The 22,436-nt window shown below is 40.9% G+C and overlaps 1 protein-coding gene across 1 annotated transcript in view; it reads right to left on the bottom strand.

The window, feature by feature from the left end:
- Window positions 1-22,436, bottom strand: part of SPEN (spen family transcriptional repressor) — a 78,538-nt gene that overhangs the window by 12,068 nt on the left and 44,034 nt on the right. The window contains 10 exon segments of the mRNA XM_043994657.1: window positions 1-179; window positions 4,199-4,299; window positions 5,441-5,554; window positions 6,602-6,715; window positions 7,013-7,138; window positions 10,111-10,236; window positions 10,238-10,263; window positions 12,979-12,997; window positions 12,999-13,180; window positions 13,960-14,120. Of these exon segments, the coding sequence (XP_043850592.1) occupies window positions 1-179; window positions 4,199-4,299; window positions 5,441-5,554; window positions 6,602-6,715; window positions 7,013-7,138; window positions 10,111-10,236; window positions 10,238-10,263; window positions 12,979-12,997; window positions 12,999-13,180; window positions 13,960-14,120 (1,148 nt within the window).

Below are 22,436 nucleotides of genomic sequence, written 5' to 3' on the forward strand. Positions count from 1 at the left end.
GATCATCATAATATCGTGGTTCATAGTAGTCGCCTTGATAGGGATCCCAATCAGGATAAAATTCTCTCCCTCGGGCTGGATATTCCCTCCGAGGATCTTCAGAATATGACCCTGGAGTTCGAACAGACTCATAATAAGTACGATCAGTGGTATATTCGTAGGACCCTCGTCTTTCATCTCTGTCCAAAAAAAACCAAAATTTAAAAAGGGAAAAAGCACATTAGTTCTTTCCCTCATTAATGAAACATTAAATTACAAGTTACATCTTTAAAAGGTACTGATGTTTCTCTGCGCATAGAACACAATTCAACTTTTTCTACAAATAGAGATTTTGGCATTTTGTGCCTCCTGTTAAAAAATATTCAGTGGTTCTTTGCTGTCCAGTAATCAAGTGCAAACTCCTTTAACTGAAGCCCAAGGCACAACTGTAATCTGTCTAAAACCACGTCTTGCACGGAAGAGCTGAAAGAAAGGGACAACTTGGCTTTACAAAGGCCTATGTCCCATCAGTCCTTTCTAGCCAGTCTGGACAACCATCCACTAACTAAATGCAGGTACTGCTACCACACCTCCACACCTCCCCCGCCCCCAGCTGTTCCTACTTCTGGAATGCCTGTCAACCACCACTTTGGCAAAACCGATGCCTGTATTTTAAGGATTGCTGCCTCCAATTGATGAGGGCCTTAGTTCTGAACCTCCACACAACAACTGCATAAATCTCCACGGTGAATACCGTAGCTACTGTTTCAAGAGGGCAAGGGCTGTGTATCTTACACCACTTTGTTTCCCCCTGCCTGAGAAACCTCCATTGTCTTCCTAGGAGCTGAGATGGATGTAACAACACTACAAATGCACCTTTTCGCTGGCTATCTTGAGGATCATCTTTTCTGAGACAGATTCCCATAGTCAAATGGACCTTTGCTATCATCAAAGTGCACATATCCTGTAGTGATACAACTCACAGCCAAAACATGCTTGCCAATCCTGCTGGGTTTTTGAACACGTGTGTTCTAGTTAATGTGCTGGGTCAGAGGGAAGCAGTCTTCCCCAAAATTTTCTGACATGGCAGGGATGGTGAGGGACCACATGAGCACTGTCTGCTGGTGATTCCCTATTCTCATCACCTTTTGTGATTATCTACATTCCTACTGACCTCCAGTGTCTCGAATCCCCAACTACTGGAGATGTCCTATGGAACATTCCCAATCAGTGGCCCAGCAGACCACTTAAACTCAACATCTTCAAAGCTAAACTCACTTTCTCCCCCTCTTCTCTAAAATCCTATCCTCCTTCCAATTCACAACCTAGGTGTCATCCTTGACTGAGGACCAATCCCTGTCCTTTCTACCTTGACAGGCTCTCCTCTCCTCTGACACTGGCACCACCCTGGTGCAGACCCTCTTCACATTCCCCCTGGACTGTCACAATTACCTTCTGCTTCATCTCCCCGCCTCCAGTCTCCCCTCAATCTAATCTATCCCACACCCAGCAAACAAAGTCATCTTCCTCAAGTACACATCCAACCATATCTCTTGTCTCACATGCAAACACACTCTCGATAAACTCCAGGGGTTATCTTCTAAAAGAGCAAACACCTTAAAGACCTTTATAAGCTGGCTCCCTGCTACCTTTCCATTCTTCTTCCCCTTTTCTTTCCACACTCCTCCACATACTCTAGGGAATCCAGCCCCCAGCTCTCCACACTTGCCTTGCCACTGGCTGTCCCCCGTGCCTCAAACTCCCTCCCTTCTCACATCTGCCTCCTGGCTTTCTTTGCTGAAGTCAAGCAAGCTTTTCCTGGTCCTGCTTAATCCTAGTGTCTTCCCTTTAAGATTATCTCTTATTTATACTGTAAATATATTGTTTGTACATTGATGTTAGCAAGCAGTCTGCCTCATTCGATTGTAAGTTCCGTGAGGGCAAGAACTATGCTTTTGCCCATCGATGTACATGTTGTAGCCGGTTCAAAATTAATATGCACCTCCCCACTCTCCTGAGTAAATCATATTTTTAACTCTTCAAGAAGACTATAATGTGTTCTATGACTCAGAGAAATAAAAACAGGTTCTCATAATATAAACTATTACATAATAAGAGCATGACAGAGTTGTGAAATTAAGTGCTATGGGAAGTTTATGGAGGAAAGTGATCAGGAACAGCTTGGTGGAAGAAGTGGCACTTCATAATGAAAACTGAATTCAAAGACTTCCTGAAACTACTACCCTATGGCAGGCAATGTTTCAGGCACACAAATGAGCTCAACAGAGCAACAAATGTAAGCATGACTTGCTTGTAGGACATTATTCGAGGATTTAATGATGGCAAGGGCCTCTGAGGATCATCTCTTCTAAACTTCTCATATAGAAGTGGGAGCTCTAACTGGCTTGCCCAAAGTCACTTAAGTCGTAAACAGTAAAACTGGGATTCAAACCTCAATCTCTGCAGACCATGGGAATCATGATTATGGGCTGATACTAGTGCTCTAACACTACAGGTAGATGGGTCTCTGCACTCGGCAACAAGGGACCGACCCTTCTCACATAAAAATGATTCTGAAATGGATGTTAGGCCATTCTCATCTCTTAAATATCTCAATGTTGTCATTGAGAGACTAAATTTAAAATTCTATTCAGTAGAATGTCATCGCGATGTTTGGAGGCCCATGTGAACAAAAGCAAAAATGGATTCAAAGCCCCCAAAAGCAAGAGTAAAGACAAGTGTCAAAAGGCATTTCTCACAACATCCATTTTGTCTATAGATGAATAGAAGTACCTCCTCAAAGAAGTACAAGATGGGGAGGGGGGGGGGGGGGCGCGGCGCGTGCACGCGTGCAGCGCAGCTAGGTGGTACAGTGGATAAAGCGCTGGCCCTGGATTCAGGAGGACCTGAATTCAAATCTGGTCTCAGACACTTGACAATTACTAGCTGTGTGACCTTGGGCAAGTCACTTAACCCTCACTGCCCAGCACACCAAAAAAAAAAAAAAAAGTACAAGATGATCTCTAGGGGACCTAATGACACACATGTTTGAAGTCTGATGAACTGCAATCAAAATCCTTCTGACAATGCCTGAAGAAGCCCAGTGCTTCATAAAGCACTTCATAATGCCCCAAAGGTCATGATTTCCACTTTCAAATCCATTTGACTCTTAGAATCTGACAATACCATGATAGAATGTGTCTTCATTTGGGTCTGAGTACTTTGGGGAAGAATGCTAAGTTCATAATGACAACCCAAACATCAAGAGGAATGATTCAGAACCATGACAGGAAAATAAGCTCTTAATAAGCTTTCAAGATCTTTAACCAAGTACCAGTCACATCCCTAGAAAGATGGGATATGAATACTATTTTTCGCTTTGTCAATTTTTAATATGTTACCACACATTCTTTAAGAAGACCTTCTCTGGGGGGTTGTACTTGATTCTTAAAATTCTGGATAAGGCACCTAAAATGAGGTGTTTGAACTGTTTTTCCATTAAACTATCAAGGGTGGGTCTCAGACTTGAGAACTATGCAGTCTTCAGGTCTACTTCTTAGCCTTCAGACTTCAGTGGCCTGGGGTTCATAATGACTCTGAAGCCCTGACACCTGGGTGTGAGCCCTTGTTTTGCCACTAACAGGGACAATAACCACCAACAGGCCAAGCTCACCTCTGTGAACCTAAATTGCTTAAATTTGCCAAAATTGCTTTTTTTATTAAACAAGTTAAAATATCTCCACTAGAGACCTCAAAGGATTATTGAAGGCAAAATCTTTGGAAACTGTCACATATTCCTTAGGTGTGAAGCTATTATTTACTATTAATTAGCCTCCATTGTCATCCAAGAAATATCCCACACCTGGGGTAAGTTCACTAAAATAGATGAAATTCCATGCTAATGAAGCCCAAGCCAATGAAAAAATAAGTATGAAATAATTCTTATATTGTTCAGAATACATGTAGCATGATTTAGGAACAATCAATGAAGCAAAGTAAATGGGTCACTTCATATTACAAGGAAGGGAAAAAAAAGTCAAATGGAAATTGATTTTGCCAAACCACTTGTGGGTTTAGGAGAGATTGGAGGCTTGAAGTGTTTAATTGGGTGTGGGGGGAACCCTCCCTACAATTTCAGATACTAAAACACCAATGAATTCAAGTTATAATTAAGAGGTTTTTGTGAAATCTATAAAGCATTTTAATATTTGATACATGCCTTCTTTCTGATAACATTTCATAAAAATCTCTGATATCTTGACCTGATTTCTCCATGGAATGATAAAATGCCAACTGACTTTCACGGTTTGCAAAATCCACCTAAAATAGAAAGAAAAGAAAAATCAGGGTATTGCAAAAGTATCAGATTTCTAATAGCATAAAACATTATCAAACCCATAAATTTGAACCCTGTCTTGTGAATATAATACTAAATCCTGAAAAGAGCACAAAGATGAAGGGAAAAAGGAAATCCAGGGGCAGCTAGGTGGTACAGTGGATAAAGCACTGACCCTGGATTCAGGAGGACCTGAGTTCAAATCCAGCCTCAGACACTTGACACTTACTAGCTGTGTGATCCTGAGCAAGTAACTTAACCCTCACTGCCCCACAAAAAACAAAAAAAACAATAAAAGGAAATCTGGCTGAACTGAAATCTCTTTCTCAAAACAATGTCCTGTCCTCCCCACAAATACTTAAAAGGCATCCCCAACCAAACTGCAAACTGCACAACTCTAAAAGGTCAGGGCCATCATCTCGGCACAGTAAAACACCAAGATTCCAGTCTATCCCTCTTGGTTAAAAGTTTCAACTCAATCCACTAATTCCAGTTGTGTAGATGTTTGCTGGAGCCTTGTACCTAACATTCCTCACCACTGGGCTTTCATATAAGTAGGGAGCACCCACCAGTGATTGTCCCAAGCGTTACACAGAAAGACACTTACTTAATGACCAGTTAAGAAAATGTATCAACTCCTTTAAAACCACCATAAACACCAAGTTTTTAGACAAATACATTAAATAAAAGAATCATCCTTGAAGTGGTTACCCATTCTTTAGGAGAGAAGGAAAAAAAAGAAGAGAAGACGATCATTCAGAAGGCTGTACTGACACATTCCATATTCCTGGATTTCTACAGTCCCTATGTGCCTGTTCAGCAACTAACAATGGGTACTGAAACCCATCCCCACCAAGCATCCCGGACCTTTGCAGACAAATGATAGCATCCCAGAGAAGGCTTACTGGGGCTAATACCCTAAAATCCTTAATAAGCCGAGTATTTTTTTCTAAAAAAAAGAAAAATCTAAGAAACCTATTGAAAAACCTGGACCTATGATCTTGGTCCTTAAGTCGTCCCCTGACTGGCAGTTTGCAAAAAGTGCCAGCTGTCTAAGGAGGGAGGCCGGAGGGCAGGATCTCAATACAGTTTTGCTCCTTTCTTTTGAAAGGTCACTCTGCACACCTTAATTTTATTCCCACCGATTTTCCTCCCCTTGGTCTCTTTTACAGCTGCTTGTGCATATTCAATTTCATTGTAGAGGACCAGGGCCATGCCTTTTAAGCGGTCATACACCACCTGTAAAAAACAAAAAAACAAAACAAAAACCAAATAAGCGCCTCATCCACTGGGCTTAAGGGCAGTCCCAACAAGATCCTAAGTCATGAGGATACCCTGGAGAAAAGAGTTCTTTTTAACTCCAGAAACTTGTCCGGCTTTTCTGCTGCTGCACAATGAAGTAAAGACAATCACAGGAGAAGGGACTGGTTTTCATGTGGATTTCGTGGCTTGAGGTATATTATGCCTTTATTTTGTTTTTCTGTATTTTACTTGATTTTCTTTGCAGACTACGTTTATTACTTAGATGCTTTGTTTAGGCTTTCTGGCTTACCAAAAATTAAAAAAATCAACCTCCTAATGGGAAGAAAAGGAAAAAAAGAAATAGGAACCCTGAGTAAAAAACCAAACAAGATTCCAGTCGTTTCTGCTAATAGGCAAGGGTGACTGGTATCTTAAACAGCAGCTTGACCTGCCATTCACACTGATGGCGATGCTTTTCAGACAACAAAAGCTACATTAAAGTCATGTTGAAAGTTCTATCACACACCCAACAGAAATTCACTTTTAGAAAGTACTAGAATAGAGTACACAGTTAAGGTTTCAAGTGTGTTTGCAGGTGTGTTAAACAACTGTAATACTCTAAATGAATCTTTTGTTGTATGAATTTCTCTGGTCAGAAGTCATAGTCTATTTCCAAAAATGCAATTAAGTCTAATTACACAATTAATGCAAATATGTATAATCACATAATTAGACTGCCTAATTTTAAGGTAAAACTGAAATTCTAAACATCCCTAGGAAACTTTCTATGTACCTATACTACACTGTTAAGGCAGATCAGTTAAAAAAATATATTATCTCGGCTGGTTCAAAATATTTGTTTTTCAAAACACTAGCCTACACTATAAACTAACAAGTTAAAAATACTAAGTAAGCCCCTACAGCCCAGAGAGAGTTTCTATGCATAAGCTATATAAAAACACACTCGAAACGGGTTGAAAAGGACAGGATAAGGAAAAGAAAATAGTAAAAATTTCAAGCCACACACCAAAACCTCCCACCTACCTTTACCACAGGCCCATATCGGCAGAAATGTCGTGTTAAATACTGATCCGTTAGGTTTGTAGAAAGTCCATCTAACCACACGCAGTTTGTAGGCATGCTCTTTCCAAAACCCAGCTGAATATAAAAGGCAAAATTTCCATCAGTAAAATTCACAATCATTCATAGCCTCAGAATTCTTCTATAGAGATCTGATCATACTAACTAGCTCTTCAAATGAGAGCAAATCAAGTCAGAACAAAAAACCAAAAAGTTAAAATTCTGAAATCCGACCTGTTCAACCACGACCATAGGATCTCATAATGTACTGAGAATGCAAAGATAATATACAATCAAACTACACTGTGTCAATTTCACAAGCTAACAAAATTACCAAAAGTCACAGCACAGAAAAACATATACAGATTTCTTTACCTTGAGCCGATTATTTCCAAGGTATTCCCCATCCATCTTCTTAATAGCTTTACAGACACTTGTAATATCACAATATTGAAGGAATGCATATTGGGGAACTCCATTCACTTTCTTAATGTCAATATCCTAGGAAAAAACAATTAATAATACTCAATGATAAGCCAGTAAGCATATACATAGGTCACTGTAAATTAGAGCTGCAAATGTTCAAAGTACCCCTAGGCAATTATTTCCTTAAAGTGTTTATTTCAATGGAACTTTAAATTAATGGACTAGACATTCAAACCACAACACTATTTTTTAAAATCAAGATTTACCCAAACCCCTCTTCTCCACCCCCCCCACCCCCCAAAAGTATTTCATGACTATTCAGAGACTTCAACTGAATGCTACCAGCCTAAGAAAGGCTCAGGCTGACTAATAACTAGGAAGGCAGGGGGTCATTTGCAGCAACTACCAAAAATCAGCTCTTCAAGAAAATCACCTTATAGAGAACACAAAAAGCAGCACAGAACCCTAGCCTGCAGTGGAAATCGCTTTCCTAAAATAGTGCAAGTCGATATGGATTTGTGGCAACGGGTCAAGAGGTGTAATTATCACACCAGAGTGTCCTTGATTCTGTTTATGATTCAGCCTCATTTTCCATGTCAAATCAACTGGATAAAAACCAGTTAAATATCTCCTTCCAATACTGAAATTTTTGTTAGGTATCCAGGTATCTTTCAAAACAGTACTCAGACTAAAAATTACTAAGAAGCCACATTTTCAAACGCACTTCTGGGGGCGGCTAGGTGGCTGCAGTGGATTAAAGCACCAGCCCTGGATTCAGGAGTTCCGCACCAGCCCTGGATTCAGGAGTTCCCTAAGTTCAAAATCTGGCCTCAGACACTTGACACTTACTAGCTGTGTGACCTTGGGCAAGTCACTTAACCCCCATTGCCCTGCGAAAAAACAAAAACGACAACAACAAAAAATCAAAAGCACTTCTGAAATGTCCAATCACAAATTACATTTACTGATACTTTAAGTTTGTTCTGCCCATTGAAGAACTGTATCCTGTCATAAATGTACCCTAAGCATATTGTTCGGTAAATATAGTGTGCAAAACTTTACATCCATGCAGACTGTGGCCAGAACAATTCAAATTTATAAAATCTGAACTATTTCCTAGATGTCTCCAGACTCTTTCCTTGAAATAGTCAACAAAGGGCCAGAAATGTGGGGAGGTAGTGCTATATACAAGGAAACCCTTTCAGTGTGCTTATTACTGACTAGACTAAGCAATCTGCCTCATCAGAGGAGTGGAGAAGATTCCCTGCTCCAACCAGTGGACCAGGTAACCCCGAGATATGGAGAGGGGAGGAGAACCAGATAAATGAGGTTACGCTGAATTGAATGATAACAACCTGCTCCAAGTTAAAGACAGAAAACGATCATTTGAATACAGTAAGTTGTATGTCAATACTGGAAAAAACCATACAAGGAGAGCTCTTCGAAGGCAAGTCAACTTGTGGCATGAAGGCAATGGTAAATGGGAAACCAATGTTCACCATTATGTGGAATGAAGACCAGAGGAATAATGAATCAAATAGAAAACAACGATAAATAAATCTAAAAACTAAAGGACTGAATGGGAAGAAGTTAGTAACAAAGTTCTACTTGCCTATAAATTAATGCTGTAGTTACTGATAAGCTGGCCTTTCTGCTCAAGGCAAGATGGCAATTAAACTAGCAGGGTCTTCTTAGGCCTCGTTTTATCAGCTAACACTATGGTAAGACTTAGTTGATTCTGAATCAATACAATATACTCAGGTGTGCCCCATCTGCTAAGAATTAAGAGTTTTTAAAATGGCATTCAATTATCACCCTATTTCAGGATCAGAATGAATTCTGTGCTTTCAAATAATTCCATAAGATAGTTACACCTATACCAAATCGATGATCCTTTCCAACTCTCAAATCTCTCTGGCTGTGGAAGTGCTAGCTATATTTATCAAGTAGAAATGAATTAATATCACTTTGAGATACAAGTATATTCCACTTATGCAAAAATTTTAATATACAGAAAAAAAATTTAACCTTTTAAACAGAGTAGGAAGGCAGCTATTGTACTGGTCCATTTCCCCAAGTACCAACACCTCTCTCCCCTTTCCTTTATCTCTTCTTCCATTCCCTTTCTTACACCCGAGCCCTATAAAAAACAGGTAAGGAGCAGCAACATTCTAGTCATATGCAGTGAATATGGATTTTGTTTACTGAACACATACGACCGCCCCCATGAGATGCTATACTGTGTATTCGTTAGGTAGGAAATATTTACCACCAAATAATATTCTATAGAAAACATACAAACAGAAAAGAGGCTGGTGCTTAAGTAGGGCACCTTTAGGTGACTATTCTCCAAAGCATAAGGGCATTAACCCAGAAAAAAGTCTAAACACACCAGAGCACCTAGTACGCATTCCTTTTCCCACCACAACTCTAAAACAAGACTAGACAAAAACAGCGTTAGTCCTTCTGTTTGTTTGTTTTTAAACAGATAGAATAAGTTTCTTGGAGTTCAGAGGGGCTGAGATACAATACTCTCACCATGCAGCTGACTCCTGAGGTCTGCATGACTATAACCCATCCAATGGTTTAATTAATGTAATGGTGACTTTACCGAGGGAACTGCCAAAGCCCTTTGATACTTAAGTCAACGAGCAGCTTCCCAGGCTAGAACAAAGTCATCGTGACAAATGTTAACATGGAATTTGGACTTCCAACATTGATCATTCACATCCAAATCAGCCGGTAAGCCAATCTGCACAAAGCTTTTTCCTGAAGGAAGAGAAGTCAGGTTCTCCCCTCCAGATCTTGTTGACCTTCAACCCCAAAGCACAGAAACCATATTGAAAACATTATCTAGTGTGTGTCTTGTGAGCAACTTTTGGCAAGAGCCACTCAGCTGAATTAACCATTAAGATCCACAGAGATATTAACTGAGATGTTAAGTGAGATGTTCATTAAACCAAATTAATTGGATCCTTCAAAAAGTTTTATCACGCATGCTCTCTGACAGAGGTCAAAAACATTTTGTATTCTAGGAAGTAACATACCCACAATTTCTCCAAAGCGCTGAAGATATTGCGTAGGTCATGGTAGGTAGTGGTCTTTTCTAGGTTGCCAATGAAGAGAGTCCTTGTTGCTTTGGGGTGGAATTCATCTATCCTTTCATCCAGGGGACCGAAATTCATTCTCACTTTCTGTTTCTAGAGGGGAGACATGGGGAGGAGGAAAGGAGGAAAAAAGGTTTCTTTTAAAATAAAAGTATGACAATTGTATGTAGTACATTTAGTTTCTAGGATGAATAGAAAACTACTAATCTAATAAATAACAGGGCTTGTCCAGCAGGCAAATAGGGTTATAGATACATGTACAGATATGCAGCATATGAACTGAGCAGATATACATGTATCATGTGTATTATGTGTGTATCTGCATGTACATACGTGTGTCTATATACACACAGTCAAGTTCATATATACAGTCTCTATAACTCATAGGTTAACTACTACAGGTGAAGCCTTTGTAAAGGCAATTGCTCAACTTCTAACGTGCCCAAACAGAAATGAATCTGCTTGTTGAGCCTGGTTAAACGACAACTCCAATTGACCACCCCTGGCCACTTTCAAACCCCAAAATAGCGATCGTTTTCTTTCCCTCTTAGGCCCCTGGTTGCTGTGCAGACCCTTTGGCAAAGGGTTCAGGATGCAAAGCAAAAACCTAATAAACACCCAAACTGAAATCAGCTAAAAACTGATTTAGCTTAATTCTTACTTCAAACAAAAGATCTTCTCAACTAACACCCTGGTGGTTGCTGCCCATACCAAATAACCTAACGAGCCAATACCATGAATGTAGAAATCTGTCAAATATAGAAATCATCCTTTGATGTCACATGGTTGAAAAATCTTTGCTTGAGGACACTGGTGTTTTTACAGGTCTCTGATGGGTACAATGTGATGGGGAAGAGAGGACATAGACAATCTCCCCTGCTTCAATTTCCAATTCAGCCAACTAACGGCCTGGCTCTAGAAAGGGCTCTTCTTATATCTATCTCTCAGCAGGAAACACTGCTTACATACAACACAACGGTGGATCCACAGCAGCATTACTTTTACGTCTCACTTCTGGCTATTCACATAAAGGAACAGTATTAAAAATTCTTAGCATCATTGCTCAAGTGAATTCACATGAAACTGGTTGTAAAGGAAAACCCTGGTGTGGTCTGACCTTTCAGTGGGCTCCAGAATCACGTTCTCAAAAGTCCAGGATTAGCCATTGACTCAAGCCTGCCAGACTCTCTTTCCCTACATTTCTAAAAAACTGGTAATAAGGACCAAAATTTAAATTCCGGCAATTTTCAAAGGGAAAAAATAACACAGAAATCGTACTCCATTTCATAGCCAGAGGTTCTTCCACCAGAGAGACAGAAAGCTAGTCAGCAGATGAAGAATTTCTCCCTTAGCTACCAAACCCTGCCCGCTGAAGACTCAAAAAGACCCTAACAGGCAATATGCCGGGCAGACCAAGACTTAGGACCATAGTTTCTCAAACCACTGGGCCCGTTCAAACTATGCTGCAAAGCAAAGACTGCTCCAGTGTGCACAATGAGTAAACCACCAAGCTTCTCTGAGAATAACTTAAATAAAAACCAAAGATATCCTTATTCCAAAGTCCTGGAAGCACCATCAAACGATGCAAAAATTAACTGTACTGTTTGACAACAAAGGGGAAAGCCTATTAGCTGGACCAATTTGATAGCTCCTCCCAAGTCACAGCACCTTACCCAGATAGAACCCTCCAACTTAGGTGAGCTTTGTCCTGGGCAAAGTACCTTCCAATTAAAATGACCAAGCTCAAATAGGACTTCCACATAAGAAAATATTAAGAAGGCTGCTTTGTCCTCTTAACAGAAAAAATTAGCCCAATATCGAATGAACCATAAACGATAAGTAATGCCATACAGTGCCAAATTCTCAAACAGATATGTTGCTTTGAGTTGTTCATCTAAGAAATCCTCTCCAAGCAGGGGAAAAGCCATTTCCCCCCACAGAATGTCGGAAATAGTTTCAGATCTCCTGGGAGAGGAATTATGCCCAAGGCCAGGAGCTGATGAAGGAAGGCCCGGGAAAGGGGGGAGGAGGTATACCCAAGTCTCTGAACCTGAAAGACTCCAGGAAGAAGAAGGGATATAGCCATCTAAGGCTCAAATGTAGAAAAATCAGTTTGCATGATGCCATCCTGCATAGACAACATTTAAGAGTAGACTTTCGAGGAGGTTACCACTATTAACAGTCTTGGCTTTAAGGTGTCATCAACTTCTAGATTCCTGCTTCATCATATTGGGATTTATACTCAAAGAACTAAGTTCAAGTGATGCCCTATGACCTCTTCCTGTCTTCACAAATCAAATGCTTCACAGGTTACAGCCATTGAATCCCTCAAAAATCAAGAGTTTCCACCCAAAATCTCTCTCCTTGCGAGTCCATCCGGGTCATGAAAGGTGATCTAACTTCTGCTAGAGTTTTGCACAATGGAAAGAACCTGTGCAACCACAGTCTCCCCTCGGGTCGAGGATCCTTTGTGCATGCTGCCTGCTCCCAGGAGATCATCACACCTTGGCCGTCTCGGATCAGCTCTAGACCTCTGAACAAATGGCACTTTCTTCTCTTAGCAAGCCACTAGCCTGGGCCTTTGGACCCTCTAACCATCACAGCCTTCTTCCCTGGGTCCCCAGAGGCAGAATCCAGAGGCTTTTCCCCAAAATAAGCTCCTAACTCAACACAAGTGCGTCCACCACGGCCAGCTCTCGCACACCACCTTCCGAGTGTGTTGGTAAGGAAAGGGGAGCAGTAACAGCCCTTCCCTGCATAAGCTCGCACATCATTCACACTGAGTTCAATAGTGTCTACTTTTCTTACCTGGCCCTACCCACGCTGTCCACTTCAATCTGCACGCCAAAGAAGAGTTTTCCTTTTGACGCATTCTGTGCTTTTTCCTGGTCCTCTTGCTGGCGAAAGAATACCAGGCCATACCGTTCTTCCGAGGCCCCATGGATCTGCACCGAAGTCACTTTCCCATACTTCTTAAACTCATGGAAAAGGCCATCTTTAAGGCTTGTGTCTAAATCCCCGCCCCAACAGAAACCAGAGTCATTTCTCTTTCTATTGTAACTGAGTCACTCAAAAAGCAAGGAGTCAGCACGGGCCTCCCCTCTCTCCCTCTCTCTCTGTGAGTTCGGGCATTCCCGGGAGAGATGGCGTGCGCTGCACTGCACTGTGCTGCGCTGTGCTGGCTCTGTTGGCTCCTCCGAGCTAGCAGCCCCTCTGCTACTGCGCTGACTCGCTTCTGAGTCCCAAGCCTGTAGGATGCACAGCTGGTGAGGGGGCAAAGTTTTCCTAAAGCCACACCTGACCACAGCTCCCACTCTACTGTACCAAGTACCCTAGAATGAGTCTCAGTTTCTCAGTCTGTGAAATACAAACAGTTCACATTTCTGTGGCGATGTAAAGTTTACAAAGCACTTTCCTCCCAACAGCACCACATAATTCTCCCCATTTTTAGATGAGAAAGCTGAGGCTAAAAAAAAAACGGCGAGCTCGGGGTTGCTTACTTACAGTAACTAAGCATCTGAGCTGGGATGCAAACCAGGGTACACTTCTGACACCAACTCAAAATATTATGGGTAGGGGGAACTGCTTTAGATAGCTTCGTTTCTAGGTGGATCATTCTACAATTATAACTGCAGCAACTTAAGAAACCAAGAGGTTTGAAGCAGTGCCAGGTAAGATGAATTGCATTTTCCTCAACACATTAAGTGTTGCCTTCACTGCAGATTATCAAATAAAATAGTGTTCATTTTCTCCTGCTCCCCCCAGGTAGGAGGGGGGAATGTGAGTTACCTGTTGAGCGCACAGGGAGATTCTGAACCTTGATCCCAAAACTTTTGCGGGGCTCTTCCTTCTCCAGAGGTGGAGGCAGCTGAGAAGTGGGTGCTGGCACAGCTGTGGACTGAACTGACCGTGCGGGAGACTCATCACTTGAACTACTGCTGGAGTCACTGCTGTGAGAGGACAGAAAGAGAGCTTCAGCCAAGTGCATGTAACAGTAGGTCCCAAGCCCTGTTAGCTCTTTGGTACCCCTCAAATCATGGGCAGACGCCAAGACTTGAGGAGAACCTGCTTCTCCCCCACCTCCACCCCCTCCCCCCTTCTATACTCTAAAAATAGAGGCAATATTCTAAGTATCTTTGAGGAGACAGGGACTAAAATAAACACCTCTGCCATTGAGAACCAGGTCTGGGGGAGCCCTGAGCTCCCTTAGCCTCAGTTTGCATTCAACCTGACTAGGTCAGTATTTCAAAAGCCCTGTGGTGACTTCATCACAGGGGGCCTGAGACGAAGCTCGCCAGCCCACCCTCTGTGTTTAGCAGGCTTTCTTCATGAGTTCCTATGGCCAACAAGCATGGCCAAGGAGCGGGCAGCCCTCTAAAACCAAGTAGAGAGCAAAGGTCAATTTTAGGGTGGGGGGAAGAGAACAACAGTTTTAGATGTCATAACTCTTTATGTTGCAAACCACTGGTGAAATGTAACAGAGTTGTGTGGTAGCTGCCTCAACATTTTTCTCCCCCTGAAAGTTTATTTAAATTTCAGAAAACAACCAGGGAATAAGAGAAGTTTAGACTCCTTTTCACCCATGGAAACAGAATACCCAAACCAAAGAAAGGGAAAATGATCCACACTGAGTCTCCTTTAAGCTGTGAAGTAGGACATGATATTAGTAACAAATCAAAATCATCACACATAAAATCCACTACAATTTTTGCCAATTGTTTTTAACTAAAAATTAAATGTGTATAAAAATCTGTAACCCAGACAAACAAATCTGAGTCCCCAAAGCCAGGTCATCATCAGCTGGAGGGGAAGGAAGAGGAGGGGGGCTAGACAAAGCAGCACATAGCACATGTTTATAGAGAATTGTCAAGACAGTGGGACATACCAGAAGCAATGGTGGACTTAAGAGTCGGAAAGCCCGGGTTCAATTTCCTATCAACTCCCTGTCTGACCTTAGGCAAGTCACGTAAGTCCTCAGTCTCCTCCCTCATCTTTAAAATGAGGACCCTGAGAGAAGGTTCTAGAAATCAGTTTCCCATTTTGCAAACGGGGAAATAGGCTCAGAAAGATGAAGCATCTTATGGAGCTGGGATGCCCAGCTAGTGCACAATGAAAAAGATGAAAAACAATGGTGGTAACTTCATAGTAAGCATATCCTTTATACCAAGATCATACCAAGACTTCGCCTCCACTGCAATAAAAGCCAAGCTGCCGCAGAAAAAGAACCCTAGATTCAAGTCTAGAAGATCCCCAGGATAAGAGCAGGTCCTCACTTGGCTAACTTCTCCCAAAAGTCTAAGGACCTGGTTGGCTCAGTTTCTCCTTCTGCTAACAGAATCCCTGATAAAAGTCATTACACACACAAGAGAAATACAGTGTTACGCATGGGATAATACTGAAATTAGAAATTATCAAACCAATTCCTACCTTGCATTTTCAGCAAATAGCAGCTACAGAAAGACTAACAAGTACCTGCTGTTCCATGAACACAAGACAGTGTACAAGCAGCCCCAGAATAGAGTTTCTGTAACAAGACTAAAAAATGAGAAGAGGCTCTACAAGGTGGAAGACAGGGTGAAGTAGTCCACCAAAAAATATGAGGATTTTCTTCTTACGGTACTTGCCACAAAACACAACTCCAAAGCAATCTACAGGGAATACATGAGCAAACACTTAAGTAAATCAGAAAGCAAAAGAATACTGTATTATCTGAGAGTAATCAACAGTGGAACACAAAAGACAAAAACTCAATAAGGTTCGACTATTAAGATAATAGGGCCAGCTTACATTTTTATAGACTTAAAAGCATTTGAGGGGGGGCAGTAGGTGGTACAGAGGATAAAGCACCAGCCCTGGATTCAGAAGGACCTGAGTTCAAATCCAGCCTCAGACACTTGACACTTCCTAGCTGTGTGACCCTGGGCAAGTCACTTAACCCTCATTGCCCCACCCCCCAAAAAACAAAAACAAACAAAAATCCAAGGCATTTGCCCCAACCTACTCTTAAATACACAGAACAAGCTGATCCCCATTTCACAGGGAAGTAAGGAGTCTGTCTGTCTGTCTGTCTCTCTCTCTCTCTCTCTCTCACACACACACACACACACACACTCATTTACTCACTCACTCACAGCATTGCTTGTTGTGCTTTATGAAAGGTTTGTAGCAGAAGATCTCAGACTGCACCTCCCAGTTCTCAAGTACTACTATCTAGAAGGCTTTGTAATAAAGTACATCAGAGAAACAGCAGCAATTCCTTTGAGGTCTCCTTTTGCTATCAAAGCAAAATTTGGTGCAGCACAATTTAAAGTAGAAACTATGGAAAAAAACACACAAAGATGGGATCCATGCATTATAATTTGGAATGAGAAGCAAAATGGGACTGAATTATGGACACCCTTTGACCTACTAATATCACCACTAGACATATACATCCTCTCCTACTACCAAGAAGTCAGACAGAGGTAAAGTACACATATGTACAAAAATATTTTCAGAAGCACATTTTATTGTATTAAATAACTGAAAACTAAGTGTGTGCCTATCAGTTGGGAAATGACCTGAATAAAACTGCAATATATGAATGTAATAAAATATCACTGTACATTAAGAAATGATGAAGGGGTTGGCTTGAGAAAAAGCTGGGAAGACTTATACGAACTGATGCAAAGTGAAGTGAGCAGAACCAGTTTTTTTTTTTTAATGACCACAATAGCATAAAGTAAAACATTCTGAAATAGTTAAAAACTCTGTTCAATGTCATGGCCAAATCATGACTTCATTAGCTTTAGAATTAACCTTGTCATTCAATTCTTGGGGTACCTAAGAGAAGCTACTGATTTCTCTTTTTCTCTGTATAATGAATGTGTTACTGATGATATATAAAACCAAAAAATTGTATTTTTTTTAAAAAGTAAAGGGGCAGCTAGGTGGCATAATGGATAGAGCACCAGCCCTGGAGTCAGGAGTACCTGAGTTCAAATCTGGCCTCAGATACTTAACACTTACTAGCTGTGTGACCCTGGGACAAGTCACTTAACCCAATTGCCTCACCAAAAACAAACAAAAAAAACCCCAAAACGGTACAAAAACTAATCAGGAAATCATCAGTGGTGCAAAAAGAGGCTTTCACTTCTCTATAAGCCAAAATGCCATGTTTATTCTGCTGCAAAACCCAGGCATTTACATTACACTAGAAGATTCCTCTTCTTCCTGCTTCCTATTTTGCATGGCCTTAAAGGTTACTGCATTAAAATGGAAAACATTGAATCTGGACTCCTACAACTCTGAGCTTATTAATCTGAGGGAAACCCATTAGGTGGGTGATTTTTTAATACACAAAATTTTCTTTCTATACCTGACATATCATTAGAGTACCATCACAGATTATGATGTATAAAAATGTAGTTTGCTGTTTTTTAAGATGAAAATTTCTCCCAATAACTAGTAACAGAAGTTTCTCCTTTCAATCTTGTCTTGAAAAATTATGAGGAAATATTGGATAATTTGTCAGTTTCAAAGCACAAAATCATGCGATTTTACATAGAACATTTTTTAAACTTAACATTTTAAGATTTTCAGAGTGCAAAACAGTTGTGAATTGCATTTAAAATACTTAAAAGTGAATTAAAAGAATTAAATTGTAAATAAAATGGACCTCTAAATCCACAGTTCATCTGGAAAAGATCCAGGGAATTTTGTGTATTGCAAGTTTAATGCACTTCAACAGTACAACATTGTAGCCAAAGAAGTCCATGTGCTCTTTAGTTCAATCACTAGGAGAGGAAATGTCATTGTTATATTCTCCCAAGGCTAGACCCAGTGCATGTCTCAGAACCGTATTTAGGTCTGAGTGCCACAATTTAGGAAGTATATAAGCTGGAATCCATGAAAGAGCAACCAGAAGGGTAAAGGACCCTCAAAGACTGTTTAAAGGAACTGGTTTTGTTAGGCCTAACAACTCCTGAGGCAACTTGATGGCTATCCTCAAATATTCAAAGGCTGGAAAAGGAATGAAGACTTCCCTCTGATCCCAACGGGGAGAACTAGGAACAAAGAGAAGTTAAAGCAAGCAGACTGAGCTAATATAAAGAGAACTTGCCCAAACCACTGGAGTTCTCCCTGAGCAGGGTGAATGGGCTGCCTCAGTGCACCAGAATCCTCTGGCAAAGCAGGATTTAATAGTCACACGAAGTACCGCTGAGCCGCTGTCTAGGCATTTGTATTCTGGCATAGGTGATAGCAGGTGATGCCTGAAGACTATTTCCCAGCACAGATTCTGAGGCCCTACAAATTAACTGTACTTTTTCTAAGCTGGGGGTAATTACATTTAAACCAGACTCACACACACACCTCTACTGTTTGGCACAGAAAGCCCGCTTCCCAGCTCTAGTACCAAAGTTCTCCCCTTCACATGCTCGACAGTTCAGTCCAGCTGGCTTTCTTCCATTTCTCTGCCTTTCTTTTGGCCTCAGTACTTTCCAATTTCCCTGCCTGAAACAGTCACCAACTCTCCAGCTTCCTTAAAAGGTTAGCTCCATCGGGGCAGCTAGGTGGCGCAGTGGATAAAAGCACCGGCCCTGGAGTCAGGAGTACCTGAGTTCAAATCTGCCCCTCAGACACTTAACACACTTACTAGCTGTGTGACCCTGGGCAAGTCACTTAACCCCAATTGCCTCACTAAAAAAAAAAAGTTTAGCTCCGTCAAGATGCTCCATACATGTTCCCTGGAAGGGAAGTCATTTCCTTTCAAATGAGCTAATATGTGGGAAGCACTTCCCAAGCCTTAAAGCACTACATACACGAGCTCTTTATTCTGTGTATACCTGGACATGCTCATGGGGCTGCCATCCTCAGCAGCCAGCCCAGAGGCCGGGATGTAGTTGGTGCTTAATAAATGCTTCTGGGAAAGGAAGCCTTTTTAAGGTAAAGCCTTAACAATAAACCAATAAGCAGAGGGGAGGGTGGAGAGATGGGGACTGCGGCACTTTTCCTGGGGTGGGGGTAGGTGGGCTGGAGTAACCAGGGATGTGCTTTAAAATGCTCTCACAGGGAAGCACAGAGGCCCTTTCTCCTACCTTGACTTTCCTCATTTTGAAGATCCCATGGGCTTTCTCTGGTCATTTGGTCATGCAAATAAGGATTTCGCAAAGCGGAATTCTGCCCTTTTGGTCATAGATCACAAAGAGAGCTAAGAACTTCAGATAAAGAAGAAGGAAAAAGGAAAGCCAGGCTTTAGGAAGTGGCTTGATATTATGAATTTACTTTTTGTATGCTGTATTTTACCAACTACAGGCAATACTAAGTCCTTACAGTTTTACAAAACTTATTTTATTAAATTATTATATTAAATTTTATTATATTATTAATTTTATTTTATTATTTATTTTATTATTATTTTATTAAAACGTTATTTAACGCACATGTATGTGTGCATATATATATATATATATATATATGCACACATATACATATACATATATATATATAAATAATATATAGTGGGATAGAACCTTTCCCTCTGCTATTCCCTTTCCAATTAAGGATTTGCATCAGTGAAATAATTCTACTCATGCTGAAATGGATTTCCTAGTAGATAAACTCAGTACTGGAGTTCTCTTTCCCTTTTTACAGTGGTTTATCACAATCTAATTTTGCTGGTTACCCAAGTACCATTTCATAATAACTAACCATCTTCCAAGGGCTAAGACAGATAAAATCTGGCTTTATAATTTTTAAGAATTTTATTTCTGTCTCAAAGATAAATACTTCTTGAAAAGTAAAATACAAAGCAAATGCTTCTTTTTGTTCCTGATTCCAAATCAGTCAATGTAACAGGATGCCTGCTGCTGCTATTGTCAATAAAAGGCTGGGCTGAATTGTGAATTAAAGGCTCACCACCAGCTTTGGCTTTGTGCGATGTAAGGAAGCATGACTGCTGTTTTCTCAGAATTAATTTCAGTGTGCACTGAGTGGGCTTTAACTGCTGCTCTTGATGCTTTTATTATTGCCACAGAAAAGGGAAAGTATTATAGGCTTAGATTTTAAATTCAATAAATTGCAAGAAGAGGGGTCCTAACAGCCACCTCATTATAAACTACTCCACAGACCAAGCTTCCTGAAAGTCCTCCAAAGTCTTAGATTCAAGTTGTTTCTAAAGACACAAAATAGTGACTAGGAGAGTCCACTCCTTTTTTTTTTTTTTTTGGTGAGGCAATTGGGGTTAAGTGACTTGCCCAGGGTCACACAGCTAGTAAGTGTTAAGTGTCTGAGGCCGGATTTGAACTCAGGTACTCCTGACTCCAGGGCCGGTGCTCTATCCACTGCGCCACCTAGCTGCCCGGAGAGTCCACTTCTAAAATAGCTTATGCTACCAACATTGGCTGTTTTGTGTTGTTTTTTAGATTGAGATTCACAGACGTTTTACAGAATGACCTGAGAAACAACTATCTACAATAAAGATATTGTCCTATCCATTTTGTTTCTCTGGATTCTGCCCCGCCTGCTAGTGACAGAAGGTGGAGTCCTCTCAAATTACCCAAAAGGCTTTGCCTCATCTCTATTTATTTATTACTAATAAACAAAAACAGGAATAAATTATTCCCTAGGGATTTCTAGGTGAAGCAAAAAATTTCACACATAAGAAATTAAACTGGTCTGTTTTACAAACATGTTTTCTCAAAAACACTAATGTATCCTTTTCTAACCACACCTTCCCAAAGTAGCATGGAGTTATAAAAGGTCATAGGATCCTAGGATCTGGAATGTGAAAAAGCACATTAGAGTTCATCTAACTCTGGGGCTTCTTAAGTAAAGAGATCCATGAATCTTTTTTTTTTTTTTTGGGGGGGGGGGGGTTGCTGGCAGGCAATGGGGGTTAAGTGACTTGCCCAGGGTCACACAGCTAGTAAGTGTCAAGTGTCTGAGGCCAGATTTGAACTCAGGTCCTCCTGAATCCAGGGCCGGTGCTTTAACCACTGTGCCATCTAGCTGCCACTGAATCTTTTTTAAAAAACATTTCGGGATCTGTATTTCAATGATTAGTTTCCTTTGTAATCCTACGTATTTTATTTTATGCATCCAAAAGTATTCTGGAGACGGTTCCATAAAGCTTTACGACACTGCCATGGGGGTCCATGATGTGAAAAAATGGTAAGAACCCCAGATCTAATCCAAATCTCCTTGTTTTACAGAGGAGGAAACTGAGGTTCACTGAAGGGAAATGAATTGCTATATATACAGAATAAATAGCAGAGCTGGGAACTGGACATCAGTCATCTGCCTCTAAATCCTAGTACACAATACTTTCATTGAAACATGGTACAGATGAAGACAAAAATCTAATTCCAATGGTTCTTTATATACAACTCAAATCAATATACTTGTCATTCTTCAACAAGTCCCATGGGGACAGAGGGGGCGAGGGGGGAGGTAGGAGAGAACCCACCACTGAGTCATGTTCCATAGCTCTGACACATGTCAATGGAACTGCCGTCCAGAAAGCCTGGCTATTGTAAACCATAAGCCTTGGCATAAAAACCTGAACATGCTTGATCTCAAAAATGATTAAGGCCCTAACAATGGGCAAAATAAAATGCAATGGCTATGCTTCCATTGCTGTCTCTTGGCAACTCTTTAAGTTATTCTGATGCATCTAAGTTTGACTCAATTCTTCATTTAAATGCCTCAACTAAAATGTGAAGAGGAACAGTAAATGAATGATCAAGAAACAGGCTCTTTTGTGGAAGCATTTGGGAAGGTTCTGCTTCTCCAATGGAAAGATAAGGAGGTCGAGAGAAGCATCTCTTTCCACATACTTGAACTGTGTCTTACAACACATATATGGCATGCCTGCACACACGTGCTACAAAATGGATGGAATGCAAATTTGAACCCTTCTTCACAATCTTGCAACTTGGAAAACCAATAATTCATTCACTGAAGCCTCCACTCAACATGTAAAATAAGCCTGGATGTATGCTGCTAAATTAAAATAGAGCCAACAAGACCTCAGAGATATGAGAGACCTTAGCCTACTGTGGGGATGCAAGGCACAATGGCCACAAAGCAGGGCACCAAAGCACTCCCCACTCAAGGAAAAGAGGATCAAAGTTACCCTCAACGGATACCTTAGGAAACCTTGAGGTTTCCTCATTCCTCCAACCACACTTGTTTTACATAGAAAAGTTTCCCCTTGTAACAGCAAAATTTAAATTCTTCAAAGGTAGAAACTTGAAGGAAACAGATTATACAACCCAAATAAACAC

This window comes from Dromiciops gliroides, chromosome 3 (genome assembly GCF_019393635.1).
Source record: "Dromiciops gliroides isolate mDroGli1 chromosome 3, mDroGli1.pri, whole genome shotgun sequence".
NCBI classification, from domain to species: Eukaryota; Metazoa; Chordata; class Mammalia; order Microbiotheria; family Microbiotheriidae; genus Dromiciops; species Dromiciops gliroides.